Genomic DNA, 21,475 nt, shown 5'->3' with positions numbered 1-21,475 from the left:
GGGTACCCTCTCTATGGCTTTTGTGTGTAGATGATGGTTCACTTCTTGTTGCAGAAGTGTTTCTGAGAGGGGTCCCTGAAGAGAGACAGGGTAAGTGAGGAGGTCAGGGGAATTGAGAGGAATACAATATCCGCATTTGACAATCTCTAGGACCCAATGGTCTGTAGTAAATGCTGCCCATTGTTCATAAAAAGGGCACAGACAGTGCTGAAAGGTCAAGTGATCGTGAGGCACTAGTGGAATGGAGAGGTCTTGTAGGCCCTTGACCAATGCCTCAAACCTGCTGGTTGAAGGAATGGTTGTTAGTGCCCCATCAACATTGGTTTCTTGCCCTTGACCAGTTTTGCTCAAATGGCCTTGGTTTGTACCTGCTTTGGCATGCCTACTGCCTGTAACAAAGAAGTATGCCTCATGCCAGTGAGGTAGCCGTTGCCCTTGCCCCTGTATTGGCAACATCCAGTGCTATCTGGAGTGCCGTGCATGGTACAATCCGCCTGAACAATGGATTTTAGGCTGGGTTGTTTGTCGTCTGGTAAATGTTACATTAACTCAGTTAACTTAGTGTAACTGTCAAAATCATGATTAGCAAGCGATGCAGTGTAATTAGCTATGCAGAGCTGCAAAGTGGAGGACAAATACATCTTCCTGCCAAAAAGATCTAACTTCTTATGTTCTTTATCACAGGTGGAAGCCTTAAACTGATGGTTTTTGGATCTTTGGCTTGCTGCGTCAACTCCAATCTGTGGCACGGGACGAGCCCGACACCAACAGTGGAGCAGCCACAGGGACATCGCTTGAAGAATACCACTAGTACAGCTGCAGGGTCCTGTCCCCTGGGTATGAACTAACAACCTAAATTGTCTTGTCTACCTCATTGCCTTTGATTTACAGGTTGCATGGGCTTATCCACCAGCTGTGGCTGTTTGAGTTAAAAATGTCCTTTTCCACATTTTTTGCAGTCCTGTTCCCTGAGAGAAGGGGCCTCAGGGCATTCTGTCTTTAAGGCATGGAGAAGAATACAAAAGCAGAGGGGGAGCACTGGCAAGACAATGGAAGGAGCAGGGGGACAGATCCTGTTTGACAACAGAGTAGCTTTAACCTCTTGGAAACTCATTGTATTGGGAAGCTGCCTGTCTGCCAAGGAGATTGCTGGAAACAATCCACCCCTGAGAGGCTGGCAGAGGAATGCAGGGCTCCCAGGCTGGGAGCTTTTGTGAGGATTCTTTTCTGCACACTCTTCTCTGGGTGATCCTGGGAGCAGCTCTTCTCCCCGCTCTCAGGGAGGCCCTGTCCCACGCTGCAGCAGAGAAACCGGGGGGGGGGGGGGGGGGGGAGGAGGAGTCTGTGTTCTGTACAATAAAGTCCAGTACAACGTAGACTCTATTGTGCCAAAGCTCCCTTTCACGTGCACACCACACAACTTGACCCCAACAACAAGCAGCAACCCAGGAAACCAACATCATAAGCCACTCAGTAAGGACCCCTCAGGCAAAGACAATCTGTCTGCAAGGAACTGAAGCCACATTTAGGAATTTAACTCTTTTAATTCAGGCTCACTCCAGCCATATCAGCACTTTAAAAAGCAGTTGCGCTTTAAAGTGAAAGTGTGGCCAAGAGCACTGGGAGAGATGAGTGTAAACCAGTGTTTCTCAACTTTTTTTTTTAATAAAGTACCCCTTTAAAAAAATTATAAGTACCCCCAGTACCTACAGTTTTCAGACACAATTTTTTTCTACCATTGCAACACATTTGTTTAAACAATTAATCGTAGCCAGGGGGGTGATGAAATTTTTGGGTGTAAAAAGTACAAAAATAATAAAACCCTGTAAGACTTAAAGACAAAAATTCAGTTTTTGCCAAATTTCAGTTGTATTGACATACCCCCTAGACTTCTCTCAAGTACCCCTAAGGGTACTCGTACCACTGGTTGAGAAACACTGGTGTAAACCACCTCAGTGAGTGAAATAGCTAACAGTGCTGAGAGCCCATTTACACTGGTGCATTACTGCACTGTAACTTGCTCACACTGGGGTCAGAAAGCTGCAGCACATTAAAGTGACTGTGTAGACTTAGCCTGAGTAAGATAGAGGGATAGAGGGAGGAAAGGCATATGTCATTCTTGAAGCTCAGGGACTAACTGCACTGCTAGATTGCTGACAGGAGTTGTGCTCGCTACCCCACATAGCCCCACCAGTCCAATGCGCCTCAATCTGACCTGCCACAGCCTGCCCTATTTCAGGCCTATGTGCATCAATTCGCCTCAGTTCCTTGGTCCCATGTCACCTTAGCCATACCCCCAAGGCAGTTACTCCCAGCCTGGGCTCCTACCTCCCGTGCTCAGCTAAAACCGCAGTCACATCTCCCAATGCCAAGAGATAGTGCTTTACTAACCGAAGCCAGGGGTCAGGTCAGAACAGAGGGAGTCTCCCACACCTGCTTGGCTGAGCATAGAAATGAAGCAATTGGGCCCTTAGTGTTGTTACTGATACCTGCTGGAAGAAACCAAAGGGTCCATGTGGAGGGAGGGGCCTTCCCTAGGCATAAGGATATTATTCCTTCAGGCTCAGCTGCCTCAGGCTACTACTGCACTGCGGAGCTATTTTGGGATACTGGAAGTATCTCGAAATAGCTATTCCCCATATTTAATGCAGCTCTTTATTTCAAAATCAATTTTGAAATAATGGGCACACTATTCTGGCATCCCTGTAATCCTTGTTCCACAAGGGTTAAGAAACATCTCAGAATAGCATTTTATTTCAAAATTACCTCAAAATAAGCAACTCTATTTGTGTAGCTTATTTCAAGGTAAAGGTGCAGTGTAGACACCCCCTCAGAGATTCAATAGGAGCAATCCTCCGAATGCCCTCAAAAAACAAACACCCCTGTCCTCCTTGAACACTTGGGAGCCCAGTCCCCAATGACAGCCCAGAGACATTGCACTCTCCCAGACAGGCCGAGTTTCTTCATTTTTTTCCTGTTCTGTGCCATTTCACTTCCCAATATTTCTTTAGTTCTAATTATCTCCAAAGAGCCGATGACACACATTTCATCTGCCTCGTGATTCCTTCTCATATCAGGTTCTGGCATTTGAAATCTGATTTATAAGATGTAGCCGTTGATGTACTAAGTGCCTCCTTTTGCCTCTTACCTGTTAAATCTCAGTCACACTGAAGACCTAAGATGTCCCATCCCCTTGAGCTTGTGAAAACCCACAAGGAACCCAAGCACACAGGACACTCAAGAGCCAAGGCTGCTGCTGCTCCTCCTCCCAGATGTGGAAGCATTTGCAGGGCATCTCCATGGCTGGTGGCATATTTCCTGGTAGTTTATCACTTCAGCTCCTTCCAAAAGCAGAACTTCCCCCATCTACCCTGAACCAGTCACAGCCCTTAGCACAATAGAGTTCTGGACCTTGACTAAAGCTTCTAGGCATTATATACAAATAATGATAAAGGGCCAGATGCTGAACAAGAAAAAACCCTGTGAGTGATCAACAGAAAATGTTGACAAGAACACTAGAATGGTCACTAACCCCCTCCACCCCAAGAACAAAAAAGGCTTCACAAATCTAGCTCTCTAGCTCAAGTTAAGTGGCATCTGTTAGTAAATATGGGATTTAATCAATCATGTTGCTGCTAGGAAACGATGCTCCTGGGTTACCCTACTCCTTTCCTGCTCAGTCTAGAAACTACAGAGGATAGCCAAGTTAAGTCTGTAACTGGAAAAAAAGTCTTGTAGTACCTTAGGGTATGTCTACACTAGCCCCCTAGTTCGAACTAGGAAGGCTAATGTAGGCATTCGAAGTTGCAAATGAAGCCCGGGATTTAAATATCCCGGGCTTTATTTGCATCTTCCCGTCTGGGCGCCATTTTTAAATCCCCCTAGTCCAAACTAACTGCCCGCGGCTACACGCGGCAGTCAAACATTAACGCGAACTAAGTCCTTAGTTTGAGTTAACTGTTACACCTCGTGGAATGAGGTGTAACAGTTAACTCAAACTAAGGACTTAGTTTGAGTAAACGTTTGACTGTAGCCGCGGGCAGTTAGTTCGGACAAGGGGGATTTAAAAATGGCGCCCGGACGGGAAGAAGCAAATAAAGCCCGGGATATTTAAATCCCGGGCTTCATTTGCAACTTCGAATGCCTACATTAGCCTTCCTAGTTCGAACTAGGGGGCTAGTGTAGACATACCCTAAGAGACTAACAAAACATGTAGATGGTATCATGGGCTTTTGTGGGCACAACCCACTTCTTCAGATGAAAAAGTGGGTTGTGCTCATGATACCATCTACATGTTTTGATGAAGAAATGTGTTGTGCCCATGAAAGCTCATGATACCATCTACATGTTTTGTTAATTTCTAAGGTGCTGCAAGACTATTTGTTATTTAAGTTTTTCCAGTCTAGAAACTAGTTAAAAAATGTCCTTGATGTGGCATTTGAGTAGCACCTGCTGCTTATCGCTTTTTGGCACTGATGGCAAATACAGGCTATTTTGGTGCAGGAAAAAACAAACACATACACACATGAACACAAATACATTCATGGGATTAAGACATAACAATTACATTAATGTTCAAAATATCACAACTGCTTCCCCATCTCCAAGTGAGGCAAATAAACACAAAAAGTCTCTCAAAGGCTGAGCCAGCTCACTACATGATGCTAGAGACTGAACTGGCATTTGACATGTAGGGGCTTTGCTCTGAAGTGGCCACTGGAAATGCTTGCATAACAATCTTTCACTAGCCACACCCCACCATCCAACTAAAGAACGAAGACCCCAATTACTTGTGTCAGGAAAGATGATCTTGTGGTTAATTCATCGGCCTGGCATCTTAGAACTCTGGGCTCAGTTCCTGGCTCTGCTATCGAGTGGCTGACACACCTTGGATAAATCACTTAATCTCAACTCTCTATCTGTAAAATGGGACTAAAACAACAGGGAAAGTAAGACAGTTTATTTAGACTGTAAGCTCTTTGGGGCAAGGAGCATCTTTTGCTACAGACTTGTATAGCACTTAGCTCGATGGGCCCCTGATCTAAGTTGGGGCCAATAGCTGTGATACAAAAACTCATTCTGTTACATAATTATATTGCACTAGTATGCAGGGACATGTCTGGGATGGACATCTGACTTCCACCACTTCCCTTGCATGGTGATGAACAACTCCATTACGACTGGTGTATCCTGGATTTCCAGAGTTCCCTCTTAGAGGCCTTCTCACTGCTAACATCCAGACAGGCTTGCAGAGGAAGTTTGAACGAGGGCAACTGGATCAGCGCCCTGCATGCTAGCCAGGCCTTTGTGTGCCGGCCACAGCATCCATATCTGAAACAGCTAACAAATTAGGTGAAGGAAAAGTCTGGAATGTTGACCAAGTCTCCTCGTGGTATGAGTTTTGATTCCAAAGCAGCTGGTGGGGCCTGGCGGGTGATACACAGCCCAGCTGTCTGACACAGTCACTGAACTGAAACTTCCTCCATGGGCCAAACTCTCATCTTCCCACACCCCCCAGAGTTGCTTCAGATTATAAATATCATAAGGTGGTGACCCTTTCCCAGACGGTCATTCTGAGCATGGGACCTAATGGACAGGGGAGCAAATCCAGCAGCTGTCCTAACCAATTCATTTAAAGTGCTGCTCCACTTCTGTGGTGGTAGATCTTCTGGCCCAGGATGTTGGGCTCCAGGGCCCTGTTGCGCCTTTTGCTGTCACTGAGAACACAAGTGCTGTTTGCTGCTTGCTGCACTCCACTCCTTCCCTGACTGGGGCTCTGAGATGTCACAAGTATCACTTGTTGTATACAAGCATACAGAAGCATCCTGATCAATGAACATGCAGACAGGTGGGGGCACGGGTCCAGGGATGCAGTCAAATGGGCACACTGTACCCTGGCCACTCTCACACCAATTGTGTGAAGTTCAGCTAGATCATGGGAAATAGGGTTCTGTATTTTCAGACACTTCATCATCCACATCCTGCTTCCTCCATGGCTAGAATGGAGGCTGTAAGGTGCTGCAGAGACATTTCATGGGGAGAAGGATGAGGCAGAACCATTCTAGAGCTCCTAGGACTAAATCTGCCTCCTCCCAACACCCCCAGCTTTCCCAGGTTGGGGAAGGGCCCCTACAGATCTGTTTGTACTGTTCCTCCTAATAGAGCATTGTGTAACACAGAGGGAAATGACTGCACTAGGGACCCCGGCTGAGAACAGAGACTTTAATCCTGCGGCCCAGAGAGAATTTGGAAAAAATACCTACATCTGTTGTATTGAATTAGGCTCATAGCTCTGAGGCTGACAAGTGACCCTGACTGTTCGTCATGCCAGGATATAGTCCCTGCCAAACAGTGCCAGGGTGAATTACCATGACTGACTGGAGAGGGGAAAGGCAGCCAGGAAGAGCTGAAGAAGGAGCACAGGCTCCCCAGCACCCTGGAGAATAGAGAAAGCCAAGCCATAGACAACCTCAGAATAGTCAGGGTTAGTGCTTTGCGCTCTGCCACGTTAGATCCAGCTCCATCCCTACCACAGCCTAAGGTAAAGAACTCTGCCTTCTGTGAGCCATTCTGTCCGGAGAGAGAGAAGGGTGAAGGCAAAGGGAGGAACACTAGTTGAGGGAAGAGGGACACAGATGAACAGTGTGGGAGAGGAGAGGGAGCAGTAACCTGTGAGCTGTAAACCCGTGCTTCAGAGTCCTCCTTGCAAAAATCACCGTGGAGTATGGGACACTGACAACATAGAAAGTGCAAATGGAGAAGAGATGGAGAAGAAAGTAGTATGAGGGGGTCCCCACTGGGCATACCAAAGAGGAAATGGGGAGTGGGGAGCTCCTTACTCTTCTAGGCCTATGAGACATGTTTCTGTACACCATATCCTGCAGCTCAATGGGGGAGGAAGTCTGCTGACCCTAACTGCAGCAACCCATCCCCAGAGGGGGACACAGATGGCAACTTGCACTTTTAGAAGGATAAACTCTTACCCTTCCATGTGCCTTTCATCCCTAAGGATTGCAAAGCACTTTACAAGATATACATACAGGGATTATTCACTCACCACTGAAATACAGCCGCTTCTGGGGTGAGGAGTGGCAGCTGTTTTGCAGCACATAGCAACACTGCACAAAAGGCCGGTTGTGAAGGCTAACACCATATCCAGTAGAAACTGCAGGGGGGGACAAAATGAAACTACCCAAATTTGGCCAAGACTCTGAGCTTAGTACCTAGACACTTTGGAAATGTGCCATGGATTCCTGAATGACCACAGTCAAGCTCTACATTTAGTCACTCATTCAAAAGACAGCGCCTCAAGCAGCACACGGGGCACCATTCTGGGATACGAAATCAGAGGGGGTGGTGCTTGCTATTATGCTGCCTATACTGTTTCTTTCAGCACAGTGCCCCCATCACAGCACTGAGGTATTGGGGTCAGTACTTTCTCAGAGGAGAGTGCCCCTTATTGAGTTACCAGCACTATTTCCTGAAGCAACTAGTTTCTTAGCACAATATTAAACTGGCCCAACCCTAATTCGCTTGAGAGAGCAGTTGGGATGGAAGCACAAGGTGAAGAATTGGCTTTCTTCTTTCTACCTTAGAACCCTGGAATTCCTATACCAGATCAGCCCAGTACTCCCCTAGCCTAATATCCTGTGTCTGATGCTTCAGTATCAGATGCTTCACAGAGTTTAAGACCAGAAGGGACCATTAGATTATCAGATCTAACCTCCCGTATAGCATATGTCAATCATTACATTTCACCTCAACAAACCTCTGTTGAGCCCAATGACTTTAGTCTAAGGTATTTCAGGTGAAAGAAAGTGACAGACGAAGTTTCATCCCAGTTCACAAGAAAGGCTGGCCTTTGCTGTGCAACAAAAGAGAGTTTATTGTGTTGGGGTTTGCACGGAGTCCTATTTAATGTAAATGCAGCTGTTCTCATTATTCATGTAAATGTCACTCCTTTTTAATCCTGCTAAGCTCTTGGCGTCAGTGATGTTAGACTGTGGAACTCATTGCTACAGGCTCATTGTGGAAAAAGACACTCATTTATTGTGCCCTTGATCTTGTATCATGGACGGGGCACCTCATTTACCTTCCCTATATTGTTCACTATTTTGAATACTTCTCTGTCTTTTCTCTAAATAGCAACAACCTCTTCTTAGATCATAATCTTTCCCCCGCCTATTCTCATTATACACTTTAGACGCCCCCCCTCTATGTTTGCTACAATCCTTCTAAGATGACCAGAGTTGAGACTCACAGGACTGGAAGGGTCCTCAAGAGGTCATCTAGTCCAATCCCCTGCACTCAACGGCAGGACTAAGTATTATCTAGACAATTATTACTTAGAGAATGCACCCCTGGGACTCACCAAGGGCAATAATGAGAGAAACACACAACTGAAAACTGAACAACTAAACTCCATCCAGCCCACACACCGTTGCCCCCTGATTCTGTGAGGAGCTCCTGGGTCCAAAATAATCATTCCCACTTTAACCGGCCAACTTCCACTTGCTGGTGTTTGAGCTGGTGTGTCTCCCTCTGTTTTTTTAGATTGTCTAAGACCAGATCTGTCAAGGTCAGAATCCTAGCCTTGGGGACATTGTGGCAGCACCAAGTGATTTACACTTCACTAACATTCCTGGTATGTAGCTCCAATGAAATTCTGTCATGTCTCACTTAAATCACAACTGCTCTCAGCCCAGGAAAATGACAAATAGAAGGGGCTTAGGAATATCAGGGACAATGCAGAGGCACATACTTTGAGCACTATCTTCTTCCAAAGCCTGAATACATTGAAATTACTTACAGTAAATGTGCTGGATTAGAAAAGTCACACCCTTTGAATTTGAGAAAGCAGTAGCATATGAGGGCAGGGATAGGGTTAGTGTTGGTATACTAACTGCTTCATGCATCTGACAAAGTGTTTTTTACCCAGGAAAGCTTATGCACAAATAAATCGGTTTGTTTTTAAGGTGCCACAGTCTTCCTTGTTATTTTTGCAGATACAAACCAACACAGCTACTCCTCTGAGACTCTGCTTCAGAATAACAAGTCTGTGTTGGCAGCAGGGTAGAATGGGATCAGGTTCACTTTGCCTCTGATTGAAAGACATCCTTAGGTGCTCAATTCCCTGTGCTTGGCTCCCTCCAATTGCTTGACCTGCAGTGCTCAAATGATCTCTCCCGTGTGGCGCCAAATGCCTTCAATCCTTATTGTCGTCTAAAAAGCAGACCCTTTATCCTGTTGGTGGAATAACTTCACGACCTATGCACCTGGTGACTTGAGCTTTTCTGGCTGACTGGATGAAATGCCTTCAAACTCCCCAAACTAGTGATCAGCCTGTGACTTAAAGCCTGAGAGACAGTTTTAATCAGATCAGAACTGGTGCAAATACTATTTATTTACATGATTCTACATTTAAAAAAAATCATTACTAAGCTATTTTCCCTCAACAAAACAAGGCAAAATGTGACAAAGGTTAACTGTATATTGTATAAAAATAATTTCCTTTCGATGCATTTTAAATTTGTTCAAGTTAGAAATAGAGGGCTTTATGTAAAAGGGACTATACGGGAACAGGGTATTCACCTGCTATATACATTCCTCTATAGGTTGAGGGGATAAGACATCAAGCACAAATGTCTACCAAATCAAAAGCTCTATTAAAAGGAAACAGCCAATAACCAATCCTTCTCGTTCCAAATGAATGAACTAAACTGGCTCAAGTCAAGCACAGGTGGCCCTCTGGTGGGCAAAATGCTGCAAGGGCGTCTCTCTTTGAGATGTGGAAAAAACATGGGATGGATCCTTTAGGGCAGGGCTACTCAACTTTGGAAGCCCTGGGGGGCTGCAGTAATACTCACAGAACATGCCGAGGGCTGCAACTTAAGTGTGGTTGCATATACTTGCAGATATATGCAAACAGTATCTTTCATACTGATGGGCACCAATACAAAGATTAAGGCAAGACTACACAACAAACAGGCCCCATTTTAGTCAGTTCTGCTCATATTAATAAAATACAATATTTTCCCAATTTCCACCCATATGACAGCACTTTTAATGAGCAATGACAGTCCAGGAATTTAACTACTAAAATGCATAGCAACAGAAGACCATTACATTGACTACTTTTTTTATTTGGCTCCCACCCACAGGCTGTGTGCTGAGCCCTGCATAAACCCAAACTGCACCATGGGCTGCAAGCCACATGTTGAGTAGCCCTGCTTTAGGGGATACTACCACACTCCTTTTTTGTATCATCTTGGCCATCCTTTTGCCCACTGCTGTCTTCCCTCTTGCAGAAGGATAGCTTCATAACATCAGCTGCAAAAAGATCTCCGATTATGGACTGTTATAAACAGAATGGTGATTAATTGTTCTCTGTGTATACTGAAATTAGGACAAAAAATAACCAGATTAAACTACAGCTAGGGAGATTTAAACTAAATATTAGGGGGAAATGAACTAAAAGGAGAGCTAAGTACAGGAATAGGTTATTGGGGAAGTTGTAGAATCCTTGTCACTGGTGGTGTTTAGGAACAGGTTAGATAAACATCTGACAGGTATGGTCCAGATATGGGCCCTCAACATAGAGGAAATAGGGCTTTTAATTTGGAAGAGGTTTGTGCTCGGTGACCTACATTTCTAGTATTCTATTAGTCCATCAGGTATGGAAATGTATCAAAGAAAAGAAGTTACAGTACCAAGGTACACAGCAGTGCTGAAAATAATGTCAGAAGATGCTGAACAATTACTTGGAGAATTGTCTCCAAGGAGGGAAGGAAGAGAGGTCAGTTGTTGGCCATCATAGATAAAGTCAGAGATACTCCACCAAAGAACTGCCTCTTACTTGCTCTGGCCTCCACTCACACTGGAGGAAAGTATCCTGAACAACATTAGGCCAATTCTAGCTTCTCAATCCCTCACTGTGAACTAAAAAACACTGAACCTTTGGATCTACTGTTTGATCCCTCACAAAAGAAGTGATAGGCAGCCAAAGCTTCTCTTGAGTTTGATATACAGAACCCCAAGACTCAAGGCATGACATACTCAGTAGCAAAGTCTCATGTCTGGGGCAGGATCTGGGAATTTCCAAGACTAGCTTCAGGTACAGTAAATCAGGTATGAAATGAGTTACACATGGAGCCATTGCTATACATGCCAGCTGCTTTCAGAAGTGGTAAAGGGCCAAGGTAGGGTAGGAGTAAGCCTGCCTTAACTCCACTGCTCCACCACCTGGACGCCATCTCAGTTAAACGGTGCCCAGCCAGAGCATGTTTCATGAACCTGTCCCAGCCCTGAATCTCCTCCTACATCCAACCTCCTGCCCCAGACATGAGTCCCCCTGCACCCAAACTCCTTCCCAGAGCTTGCACCTTGAAACTGCTCCTGGACCCCAAAGCTTGCACCCTGAAACCCCTCTAGGACCCCAATCTCCCATCCTGGGCTAAGCCCAGAGCCCCTCCCACACTCCAAACCCCTTGGCCCAAGACCAGAGCCTGCACCCCAACCTCCTACCCCAGCCTAGTGAAAGTGAGTGATAATGTGGGAGGAAGAGCAATGGAGTGAGCAGGACGAGGTCTCGGAGAAGGGGCAGAGAGGGGCAGTGCCTCAAAGTAGGGGCGGGAAGGAAGCAGGGCTAGGGTATTTGGATTTGAGGTAGATCTTACATTGCACTTATATTAACCACAAGATAACTTTTTTAAAAAGGTTGGAGACCATTGATTTAGGTCATACCTGAAAGGTGATTCTCTAACCTGCTGTTTAAAATCTCCAGTGATTGAGATTCAATAACCTCCCTGAGCAATTAATCACTGACAAAGCTTTTCCTGATGTTCAGTCTAAACCTTCCTATCTGAAATTTAAGATTGCTTCATCCTAGCCTCAGATTAAGGAAAACATTTTTCTCCCTCCTCCTTGTAACCTTTTATACACTCAGAATCCCCCCAAACAAAGCAGTCCCTCCCTGAACCAGTCTCTCCATTAGTACTGTTGAAGAAACTCCTGAGAGCTTTGTGCTTTTAGAAGGCAGGCAGACAAAACTTGGGAGGGGGAGAGAATGCTGCAGACAATGCAGTTTCCAAGCAGCACATTCAACCTTCAGCACATCATGCCAGGAGTGCTGCGTGTAGAGAATCAGGAAGTCTGCAGCATTTCCCCCTGTGCAGTTGCCTGCAGACACAGAAGACACAGGTTGGTGCATGCAGAACGAGTGAGACACATGCATAGCTAGAACTTCTCCTGGCCCAGATTCAGGTCCAGGCAAATTCACAGATGCTTAGTTGAACTGAGGATGCTAATCTGGCTACAGGTCATTGGCACCATTCTGTCTCCATGACATCAGGAGAAATTGATGAACAAGAATGGAGATGGCCAGATGACATCACCCCTCCTGCTGCAAAGAGGGGCAGAAACTATAGAACCTGCTTCATGTTAAACTAATTCAGATTACTGCTCCCCCTCCATGTCTAGCCAAACGGGTAGTATTTCTAAAAGCTCTTGCCTCCGCTGTGACCCTTTCCTATGAGTCACACTAGCCAGGGTGCATGTAGCTTGCTTGATATGCTTGTCTGGAAGAGGAGTAAAGTCACTGCTGGAAATCATTTTGATCATTCCACACAGGGAATTCGGGGCTATTTACGCATCGTTGAGAGCCCTGATCTAACATCATGAGCCACGGATTCATCCACTTGAAAGGGATACCAAGACTCTGTCTCTCTAGTTCTTCATGGCATCCACTGCTGTAGTAAACGAGTTCAGATTTTTCTGCACCAGACAAAATGAGAGCTTGCTCCAGTTGTAGGCTGCCAGATGGAACTCTGTAGTGCAATACTACAGCTGGGACTCTGGGATCCACACCTTCTGCTCACAGTCTTATCCAGCAGCCAGCACTCACTCACAGCTTAAAATGCAAATATTGGCCACAGTCAGAGAAGGGGATGCCGATTTCATTACGTGCTGGCAAGTATACTAATGTGTAGTGGGACATATACAAACTTTCAGAGATATACCTACCATAGAAGGGGGAAGAACTCAACCAAAGCCTTTGGGCTGACTCCCAAAATACACTTTGGCAGCATAACATCCAGCAATACTGATGTCAGAAGCCCACGAGGCAGTTGCCACAGAATCCACTCCCTCCATAATCATTTTCATTTTTAAAGTTATGTTTCTAGTTCTTATGGTTGACAAGAAAAGTCTTCCAAACATGAACACAGTGACAAATACAGTGTTGTTAATCAAAGCCTGCAGACAGCCTGAAACAGCTCTCAGATTCATGGAAAAGGAATGCTCACCCTGAGGCCTAATAGTAAACACTTTGTCTACTGTTAACTATTTAGTTGATCATTTTAGAAGAAACCACCAGATGGTAAGTTTACGTCCCACATTCCAAAAGTGCCATCACTTCCCAGGTGCTATAAACTCTGTCCACTCTTACCACCAAAACCTCCATCTTCCAACTAAAACCTGACAACTTTTATAATGCAGTTAAGCAAACTCAAAGGCAATACTTGCAGCACTGAATATAATGAAATGCATGTATATTAAAAGTAACTTACAAGTTACTGTGCCGACTCCATTATTCATTTGAATAGTAAGTATACTAAAAGTCTCACTAATGGATTTACCAGAAGTTGGTGCAGAATTTCCAGCCTGCTGCCATGAAGCACCACAGAAACCAGGAAGTCTTACTGCAGAATTCAGTTAAATTTCCAGGTCCTTGATTTAGTCAGTCCTACTAGAAATCAGTGACATGAGTGACATGGCGAGGAACTAAAAGATCAGAAGAGGACTTTTCACGACTAAGGTTAATCGGTTTAAGTCATCACTTCTGTGCCTCTCAGAAATAACTCCAAACCAGGATGAGAGCATTTTTAAAATATTTTATTTAATATACAAACTATATACAAAATCCACGGGCTTCCAGAACCTGCTGAACTCCACTTGGAACTTGCCAGCTAGAACTGGGGCCTGGCCTCTCTCTTTTAGTCTCTGATTTCTAAAACATGCATCATGAACCTCAAATACAGGCAGAGGCCAGGCCCTGTGAGGTCTACAGCAGCTCCAGAGAGGTGAGGAATCTGTCTGAGCTAGTACCCTGAACCAAAAACTTTCTACTGAAGCGTCTCTATTAGGTGGGTTTAAGGGATCAACTAAGGAGCCTCTGCAGCAGAAAACATACAGTACAGTTGACCACAGTGCATTCCGTACATTGCCCCGCACTGGTACTGTAAGGGCAGCATATAAGGTGGGTGTGATGGGAAGAGGAAGGAAGAGGTTAAGAGACAAAGATCCTCTACCACAGAAGTGGTGGAGCATTGGGAGAAATGGGACCAGCTAAAGGCCTTTGGAAACAAAGAAAGGTTTTCAACTAAAAATTAATAGCATCCACCACATTTCTGACTGCACTTGTATTGAAAGAAAATCCTTGGCATCTGTATAATTACGGAGACAAGGGGTGCTGGCTGAACTGCAAGGAGGATCAGGGGGCTGTTTCAAGCAGATAAAGCTATTCAATGTCTAGCCACTCTGTCCTCAATGTAGAAACAGTTCAGCCCTAGAGAAGGAGGGAAAAGATTCCTGAGGAAGATGTCATCAGCAGAATTAACCTATAACCACAAGGTTCAAAAGGCCCCTTGCCAGGCCAAAGAACAAGACATAAGACTGCAATGAGGGAACAGCAACATGCTGCACCTCCTCAACCAATAGGAGTTGAGCAAAGCAACAGTGCCACCTTCTTTTGGTCTCTAGAAAGAGCAGTGCATGAGTGGAATAGTACACACAAGCCCCAAATGTACTGACTATAGAAACCACCCAAAGTGCAAATAAGTTGGAACCACACTCTCCACTCAGAGGAGGTCAGAGCATTACACAAAGGGAGAGTATTTTTTAAAAAGGGGACAAAGTAGCCATTGCTAAAGTGATCAGTCAGGGAAGAACTGCACCAGCTATGTATCAGGCTCTCTCTCAGCACTTCAATTCCTGAAGGGGAATTAATATACTTTACAGAATGCTTGGAGTTCTGGCTGGATTGGGCACCACAATAGCTTATATTTCTGTAGAGATGTGATGCACTCTCCCAGGCCTGCCAACAGTGGGAGATTGGGAAACTGCATGGGGACCCGGCATGGGGACCCGGCATTTCAAAGGAGCCCAGAGATCCCAGCCACCACTGCTGCTACTTTAGCAGCGACTGGAGCTCTTGGCCCCTTTGAATTGCTTTCTATTCCATGTAGCTTTGAGTCTGGATGGTACTAAGGGCTGACTACCCTTGGTCTTGCCCCTTCTGTCATCACCCCTTAGGGAGCACGGATTCAGGCCCCCCTCCCGCCTGGCCCAAGGGCCTGCTGTGCCTGTTGGCCCTGCTGCACTCTCCCTAAGAGCAGTTAAGATACTGCCTTAATAAAAAGACATTTGTCTAGAATATTCCCAAGAGTTCTAATTCATTTAGTTGAGTTGTATTGGAAAAGTGAAAAGCCAACTTAAAAGCCATACCCCGCAAGTCCTGCCCTGTTTAAGACAGCTCCAGCTCCACAGAATAAAGGAACTGAGGGTGATGGCACAATTTTTAACGTTATCTATTTTTCTAAAATTAGCTCTTAGAAGAGATGAACCTAAGAGCCTGAATCCTACTCATTCCAGTGACTGCATACAGCACAGGTTCTTCTCATATGCCAGTCACTCACCAATGTGCTTCCAGTCTTGACCTGGAGAGATGCACTTTAAGGACAAGTTGGGAGTTCAATTATCTGTTCAGATTTTGGTCTCACTGCTGAAACTGGAAAGATTGCCAAGTAAGATCCTTGACTCCTCACCCTTTCGTTTTGCTGGGATGGGAGGAGCTGAGTGGATAGTCACAGGTAACAGAACCAGGTAGCTATAAATTTACTGCTCATTACTGATTCCCAAACTATAATTTGGGCAGTGGTTGTGCAACATGCCACCTGATGGGCTATTCAATCTCTGTTTGGGAGACGCTCCAGTTTAGTACCCTGTGTGCTGGAAAGCCAGCAGCACTAGAAGGAATAGCAAGGAAGAGTGCTCTGGAAGAGAACAGCAGAGGATTGGTAGGAGAGAAGGCCAGCTGCTCTCCAGGCACCAACACCCCTCCGGGAAGCACTCCCTTCTTCCTCCAGCATACTTCAGGCAGAGCCCCTGGCTGCCATGTGATAGAGGTAGAAGCCAAGACCCTGTGGAATGTCAGGGGCTGAGGTACTGGGTTCTGTCCAATACCATCACCCCAACTGTAATTCTGTACAAACAGAAGCCCAGTGCACACAGTAGTAGCTGCCTGCTGGCCAGCTGGCCTGATACTACACACGTGCCACGAAGGTGAACACTGGAGAGACATTTGTGCTCAGCATTGAGGGCTCACACAGATACTCATCCCCTCTCCTGAGGAAGGGAAAGGAAGGCAAGGGATGCAGGACAGCTTCCTGTACCACTTTAGGTCAAATGTTAGAAACATTTACTGAAGGAGAATATCCTCTTCCAGCTTAGTAGCAGAGGCCTGTACCAGTCACTGCCAGTACAGAAGGATGCTCTTGCTGCTAGCCCTTGTAGAGGCAGTACAGTGTCACTGCCAGGGTCGGCGCTTGTGCTCTAATGAGAGAGTGTGCCTTTGGATTGCTCTCTCTAGCAGATGCTAATCTTCCTCCTCTCCAGCAAGGGCAAGAGATGTCAGCTTCCAGTGCAAGTGAGAGGAAGAGAACTGGAAGCCCTAATGGGTCAGGTATTGAATAGGGAACAAAGCCTGTGTCCTTCAGAAACATGCAGTACAAGTAGTTACATAAGCTACAGGAGAGCATCAGGAGAAGGACTTGGGCCAAAGCATGGCAACATGTTAAGGCTTCTCACACGCCAGCTCTCCAACAAAGTTTCAAGCTGGTCCTCCCCAAAAATAGCTACAGTAATGACTGCTACACAGACCTCCTTCTGTACTAAACTGCAACTCCTGCTCACAGGCACTCCCTGCTCCCAGAGGGACAAATGCAGAGAGTTTGGGGCAATCCCAGTGCCATATCACCCTGACGAATGCACCACAGCTCTTTCGCTGTACTACCCTGAACCGAGATGGGAGTGAGGGGAGGGTATGAGGCGAGCTCTTGGTGATGTACTCTAGACACGGAAAGACTGCATGCCAGATTCTGGAGGATGATCCCCTTTGGACAGGGTCTGTGCTGTGTCCCCATTGCTTTGTGAAGGGAAGAATGAGAGTGGACTGGAGCTATGCCTTGCCCTGAGGAGCAAGGAAGTGGAAGGGGAGTCACAGCATGCCAAATCCCTCACATCCCTCGCTGATGGCCAGCTGCAGCATCTTGTGCACTTCTTCATAGGAGTCATAAGTAGGGAGGCACAGCTGGTTAAAACTGAAAAAAGAAAAACAATTAATAAGCACCACTTGTGCAGTTGGCGAATATCCACCAATGTCTCCAGCTGCTCACTGCCCTTGGGTGGGATGACATGGTATCCACCACACATCTAGCACCCATTATACAGATTGCCCACCACATGCTTGCTACCAGCAGCTCACAGTTCAGAGGGGCCAACACACCTGGCATGTAGTACCGGCAGCTCACAACAAGAAATGCTACTAGATGATGCACTCACCGCTCACAAGCACATAATGTAATCCCACACACATACTGCAGGGAGTTCAAAGGCCAGGGCTCTCACCAGGTGTGTGCTGTCGGCAAAGTACTATGGGTTGGAGCTGCAATGATCTGGAAAGATGGACAGAGTGCAGCAAACCCTCCTGGAGGCAGCTGAGAGGAACCAGTTGTGAACTGTAATAGACGGGCCAGTTCCTCCTGTGTGAAACTGGAGACCACGGTCCAAAACCACCTCATGACCTGATAGAGACCAATAAGGCAGAATTAGGTCAGGGAAGCAGGGACATACAAGTACAATGGCAGATTACTAGAAGAAGAGAGGCAATATGTGCAAGAAAGTAGCTCTACCAACTGCTATGGCCACCAATATTATGAAGGCAAACCAGAAAAGGAACAATTGCATAGTCACATCTCACCAGTCACCTTTATATCTTGTTGCTACCACCCACCTCTAGTATAATAGGATGTCTCATCGATTTCCCACACAAGAGGCTCCTCTCTATTGCTGAAATGCTGAATTGGAAAACTAATTAGGCTTAAGATACAAATCCCATCTGCTTCCTTTACTAATCTTTTGCTCTCCCACATCCTTTGGTGCCTTGGCAGTTTGGAAGGGGAAACAGTTCTAGTGTCTCCCTCTGGGACACACTGGCAATTTCCATTACTTCTCTAGATAGTCTCATGAGCCCCCCACATCAGGATGGGAAGTGCTCCTGGGATGGGAAGACTAGGGCCATTTGTTAAGGAACCTCTATTGGGTGACAACCCTACGCCTCACAATTACATGGACTTAAAAATCCTCAAATCATCCCTGATAGATGGGAATCTCCTCACTGAAGAGTGATATACCCAACATTTGACTTGCCACAATGCTGAAATTCTCTTACAGTTGACTTTTCTTTTCTCAGTATTAATGTTGAACTTTCCCTGCTGCAGCTGCAGTCCAGTCATTCTTGTTCTGTCCTCAGTGGCTTCTGTCCTCTTTGTAAGCTCCCTTCCAAGATCCAAAGTCTGCTCTCCTGTGTCTATACCACCAGGCCCAGGTCTTGCTTTTCTACTCTGCTCTTCTCCAAGTTCTTTCCAGTTTTTCTTTCTGGAAGCTTTTCCCACTTTGAGCAGGAAATTTCCATTTGGAGTCCAAGTGATGCAGGTGACAGTCGGCCCATTTCAGTGGAGGAAGAAAAAAACTTCCCACCTACCTTTTCTCGGAAGTGCCACGACCCTCCCACCATCACAGCATGAGCCTTGAAATCACAGACACTGATGTCTCCAGTACCACACATCAGCAGCTGAAAGGAAAAAGACCTGCAGTTATGAGAGCAAGAGCACAAAGTACTCATGAAGCCAGCCATTATTCCAGTTACAAGAGTCAGCTTTGTTCCCTTAAGAGGCACGCAAAATGCTGGGCTCAGAACATACACACTTCAAGTAAAATGTCAATCTCATAGGGTATGTCTACACTACCCCGCTAGTTCGAACTAGCGGAATAATGTATGCATACCGAACTTGCTAATGAAGCCCGGGATTTGAATTTCCCGGGCTTCATTAGCATAAAGCCGGCGCCGCCATTTTTAAAAGCCGGCTAGTGCGAACCCCGTGCCGCGTGGCTACACGTGGCACGAGCTAGATAGTTCGAACTAGGTAGCCATTCCGAACTATCTGTACGCCTCGTTCCAGACAGGGGTTATTGTTTATAGTTTTAATCGCTAGTGGAACGAGGCGTACAGATAGTTCGGAATGGCTACCTAGTTCGAACTATCTAGCCCGTGCCGCGTGTAGCCGCGCGGCACGGGGTTCGCACTAGCCGGCTTTTAAAAATGGCGGCGCCGGCTTTATGCTAATGAAGCCCGGGAAATTCAAATCCCGGGCTTCATTAGCAAGTTCGGTATGCATACATTACCCCGCTAGTTCGAACTAGCGGGGTAGTGTAGACATACCCATATATAGTACTGGACTTCTTCTGTTAGATATAAAATGGGCTAAAGGAAGAGGAAAAACAGTTGCCAAACCAGGAAATATGGGCAATCCTGAGAGGAGGGGACTAAGAGTCTTAATGGCTCCCCTGCTACTCTAAAATTTTCTTAGGATAACAGCTAATCAGGAAATAAGACCTCATGTTTGGATGCCCAAATGGTCCTGTACAAAGCAGAGTACTATAAAAACTATGCAAAGTAGAGACTCTCAGAGCTGGAACTGGGATGTGTGCACCAAGAAGTCTAGACTCAGATGTTAAATGGAGACCAGAAAAATTGATAAGTGACTCTCTACCTTGCCATGGGTTCATTATTAGTGTAGAATGCTGACCTAAAGGAATTGGCCCTGTTCTCTTTAGATCATGCCATCTGCTGTAAGAGGCAATTATAGTCTGGCTAGACTTCCTATGTCCCCACAAGACATTAAGAGCATCTGAACCCATGATTCAAATACCCTTTGATTAAAACTATAAACAATAATTATATATTATCCATGAAGCCAGTGTATACGTGACAGAAGGAGGAGTCTCCCAAACACTCAATGCTCTCTCCCTCAGACAGACACACACACACACACACACACACACACACACACACACCCCCACCCACCCCACTGAGAGGAGGGAAGGAGAAGGGGGAATGTTTTAAGAAGAGACACTGCAAGTGTTGAGTTCTCTCATCCCCAGCCAGCTCTACAGTCATGTGAAAAGGAGGGTAAGTGGGCAAAGCAGGCTGGCTCAGGATCAGCAGAACCTACCTCAAGCTCATTCTCATCAAAAATAGCTAAGAGATTTTCAGGAACTAGCTCATTGAGACCTGAAAGACAAAAAGACAGTAAGTGGCAGTGTCTCTAAAACAGGAAGTTAGAGCCAAGCAGGGAGCACACACTGTATCTTACCTTTCAGGAAGTGATCCACCTCTTCTCTAACCTGATTGGCCAGTCTGTATTGGGCAAGCAGATTCAAGTAGAAGATCTTATTTTCATTGGTTACTGGGACCTGAGCCCCTCCAGTTACCAGCTCAACCACCTGAAACAAGAGACCACACAAAGATGTTGGTGTAAGAATGTGTGAGGATAAGGAGAATCATCCCTGTAGCATGAACCCCTGTCTGAAGAAACTCTCCCTGCTCCTACTTTGCTGATACTCTTCCTCAACCACTGCTTGAGGGACATCCCACACAATTCCCAACCTCTCCTACCAATGATGAAAGGAGTGGAGATTGTCCCCACCCTCATCCACCACCTCTCACCTTCTCCAGCTGCCCCAATTTGTTGTATTTCTCCTCAGCGAAGACGAGTTCCATCTCACTCATATCATTGTTCAATATGAAACAAACCTTGGACTTATAGAACTCTGGGTCATCTGTTTCAAAATACTGAGGAAGAAAGGTAGATGAGGTATGGGGCGGAGAAAGAGAGAAGGAGGAATTTAACATACATGGTTGAACAGGAATTCTGGGTCTGCTGGGAACAAGATCGCATTCAGTGCAACTTCAGCCTGGGCTCAGCACAGAAGCCAGTGTGGCCTTACCTTGTAATGCATGCGCAGTCCTATGATCTGAGCCAGAAAGGACCTGGTGAAACGAGCTCGCACTAGCTGCTTGTAAGCTCCTCCAAGAGATGACTCATAGAGACACTTCCCTACCAGGCGGCCTGCAAATTCATACACTTTCAGCCGTAAATGTGGGGGCCGGACGGGGTTGGGATGAACCTGCAGAGGAGAGGGATCAGAATTAGAACACCACGAGACACGGGTTAACACAAATGGCAACAATGACCCTACCTGCCATTCACATTGCATACCACATCCAGGAAGATGCCCTCATGCCCCTGGAAATGCACCCTAAATCTAAACATACAGTCATAGCTTTTAATGCCAGAAG

General features: G+C 45.9%; 1 protein-coding gene across 8 annotated transcripts in view; it reads right to left on the bottom strand.

Annotated features, from left to right (window-relative positions):
* Positions 1-13,875: 13,875 nt before the first annotated feature.
* AREL1 (apoptosis resistant E3 ubiquitin protein ligase 1) overlaps positions 13,876-21,475 on the bottom strand; it is a 41,034-nt gene continuing 33,434 nt past the window's right edge. For 7 of the 8 annotated variants that reach the window (XM_075926868.1, XM_006117751.3, XM_006117750.3 and 4 more), the window contains 7 exons: positions 21,124-21,303; positions 20,843-20,968; positions 20,490-20,619; positions 20,349-20,407; positions 18,818-18,907; positions 17,683-17,858; positions 13,876-17,375 (listed from right to left, as the gene is read on the bottom strand). In XM_075926868.1, the coding sequence (XP_075782983.1) occupies positions 17,273-17,375; positions 17,683-17,858; positions 18,818-18,907; positions 20,349-20,407; positions 20,490-20,619; positions 20,843-20,968; positions 21,124-21,303 (864 nt within the window). In that variant the 3' untranslated portion in view covers positions 13,876-17,272. Of the gene's footprint in view, positions 17,376-17,682; positions 17,859-18,505; positions 18,908-20,348; positions 20,408-20,489; positions 20,620-20,842; positions 20,969-21,123; positions 21,304-21,475 lie in introns of those variants that run through there. The other variant, XR_012903380.1, reaches the window with a different exon arrangement.

Source organism: Pelodiscus sinensis, chromosome 4 (genome assembly GCF_049634645.1).
Source record: "Pelodiscus sinensis isolate JC-2024 chromosome 4, ASM4963464v1, whole genome shotgun sequence".
NCBI lineage: Eukaryota > Metazoa > Chordata > Testudines > Trionychidae > Pelodiscus > Pelodiscus sinensis.
This window is presented reverse-complemented; position numbering and strand designations above follow the sequence as displayed.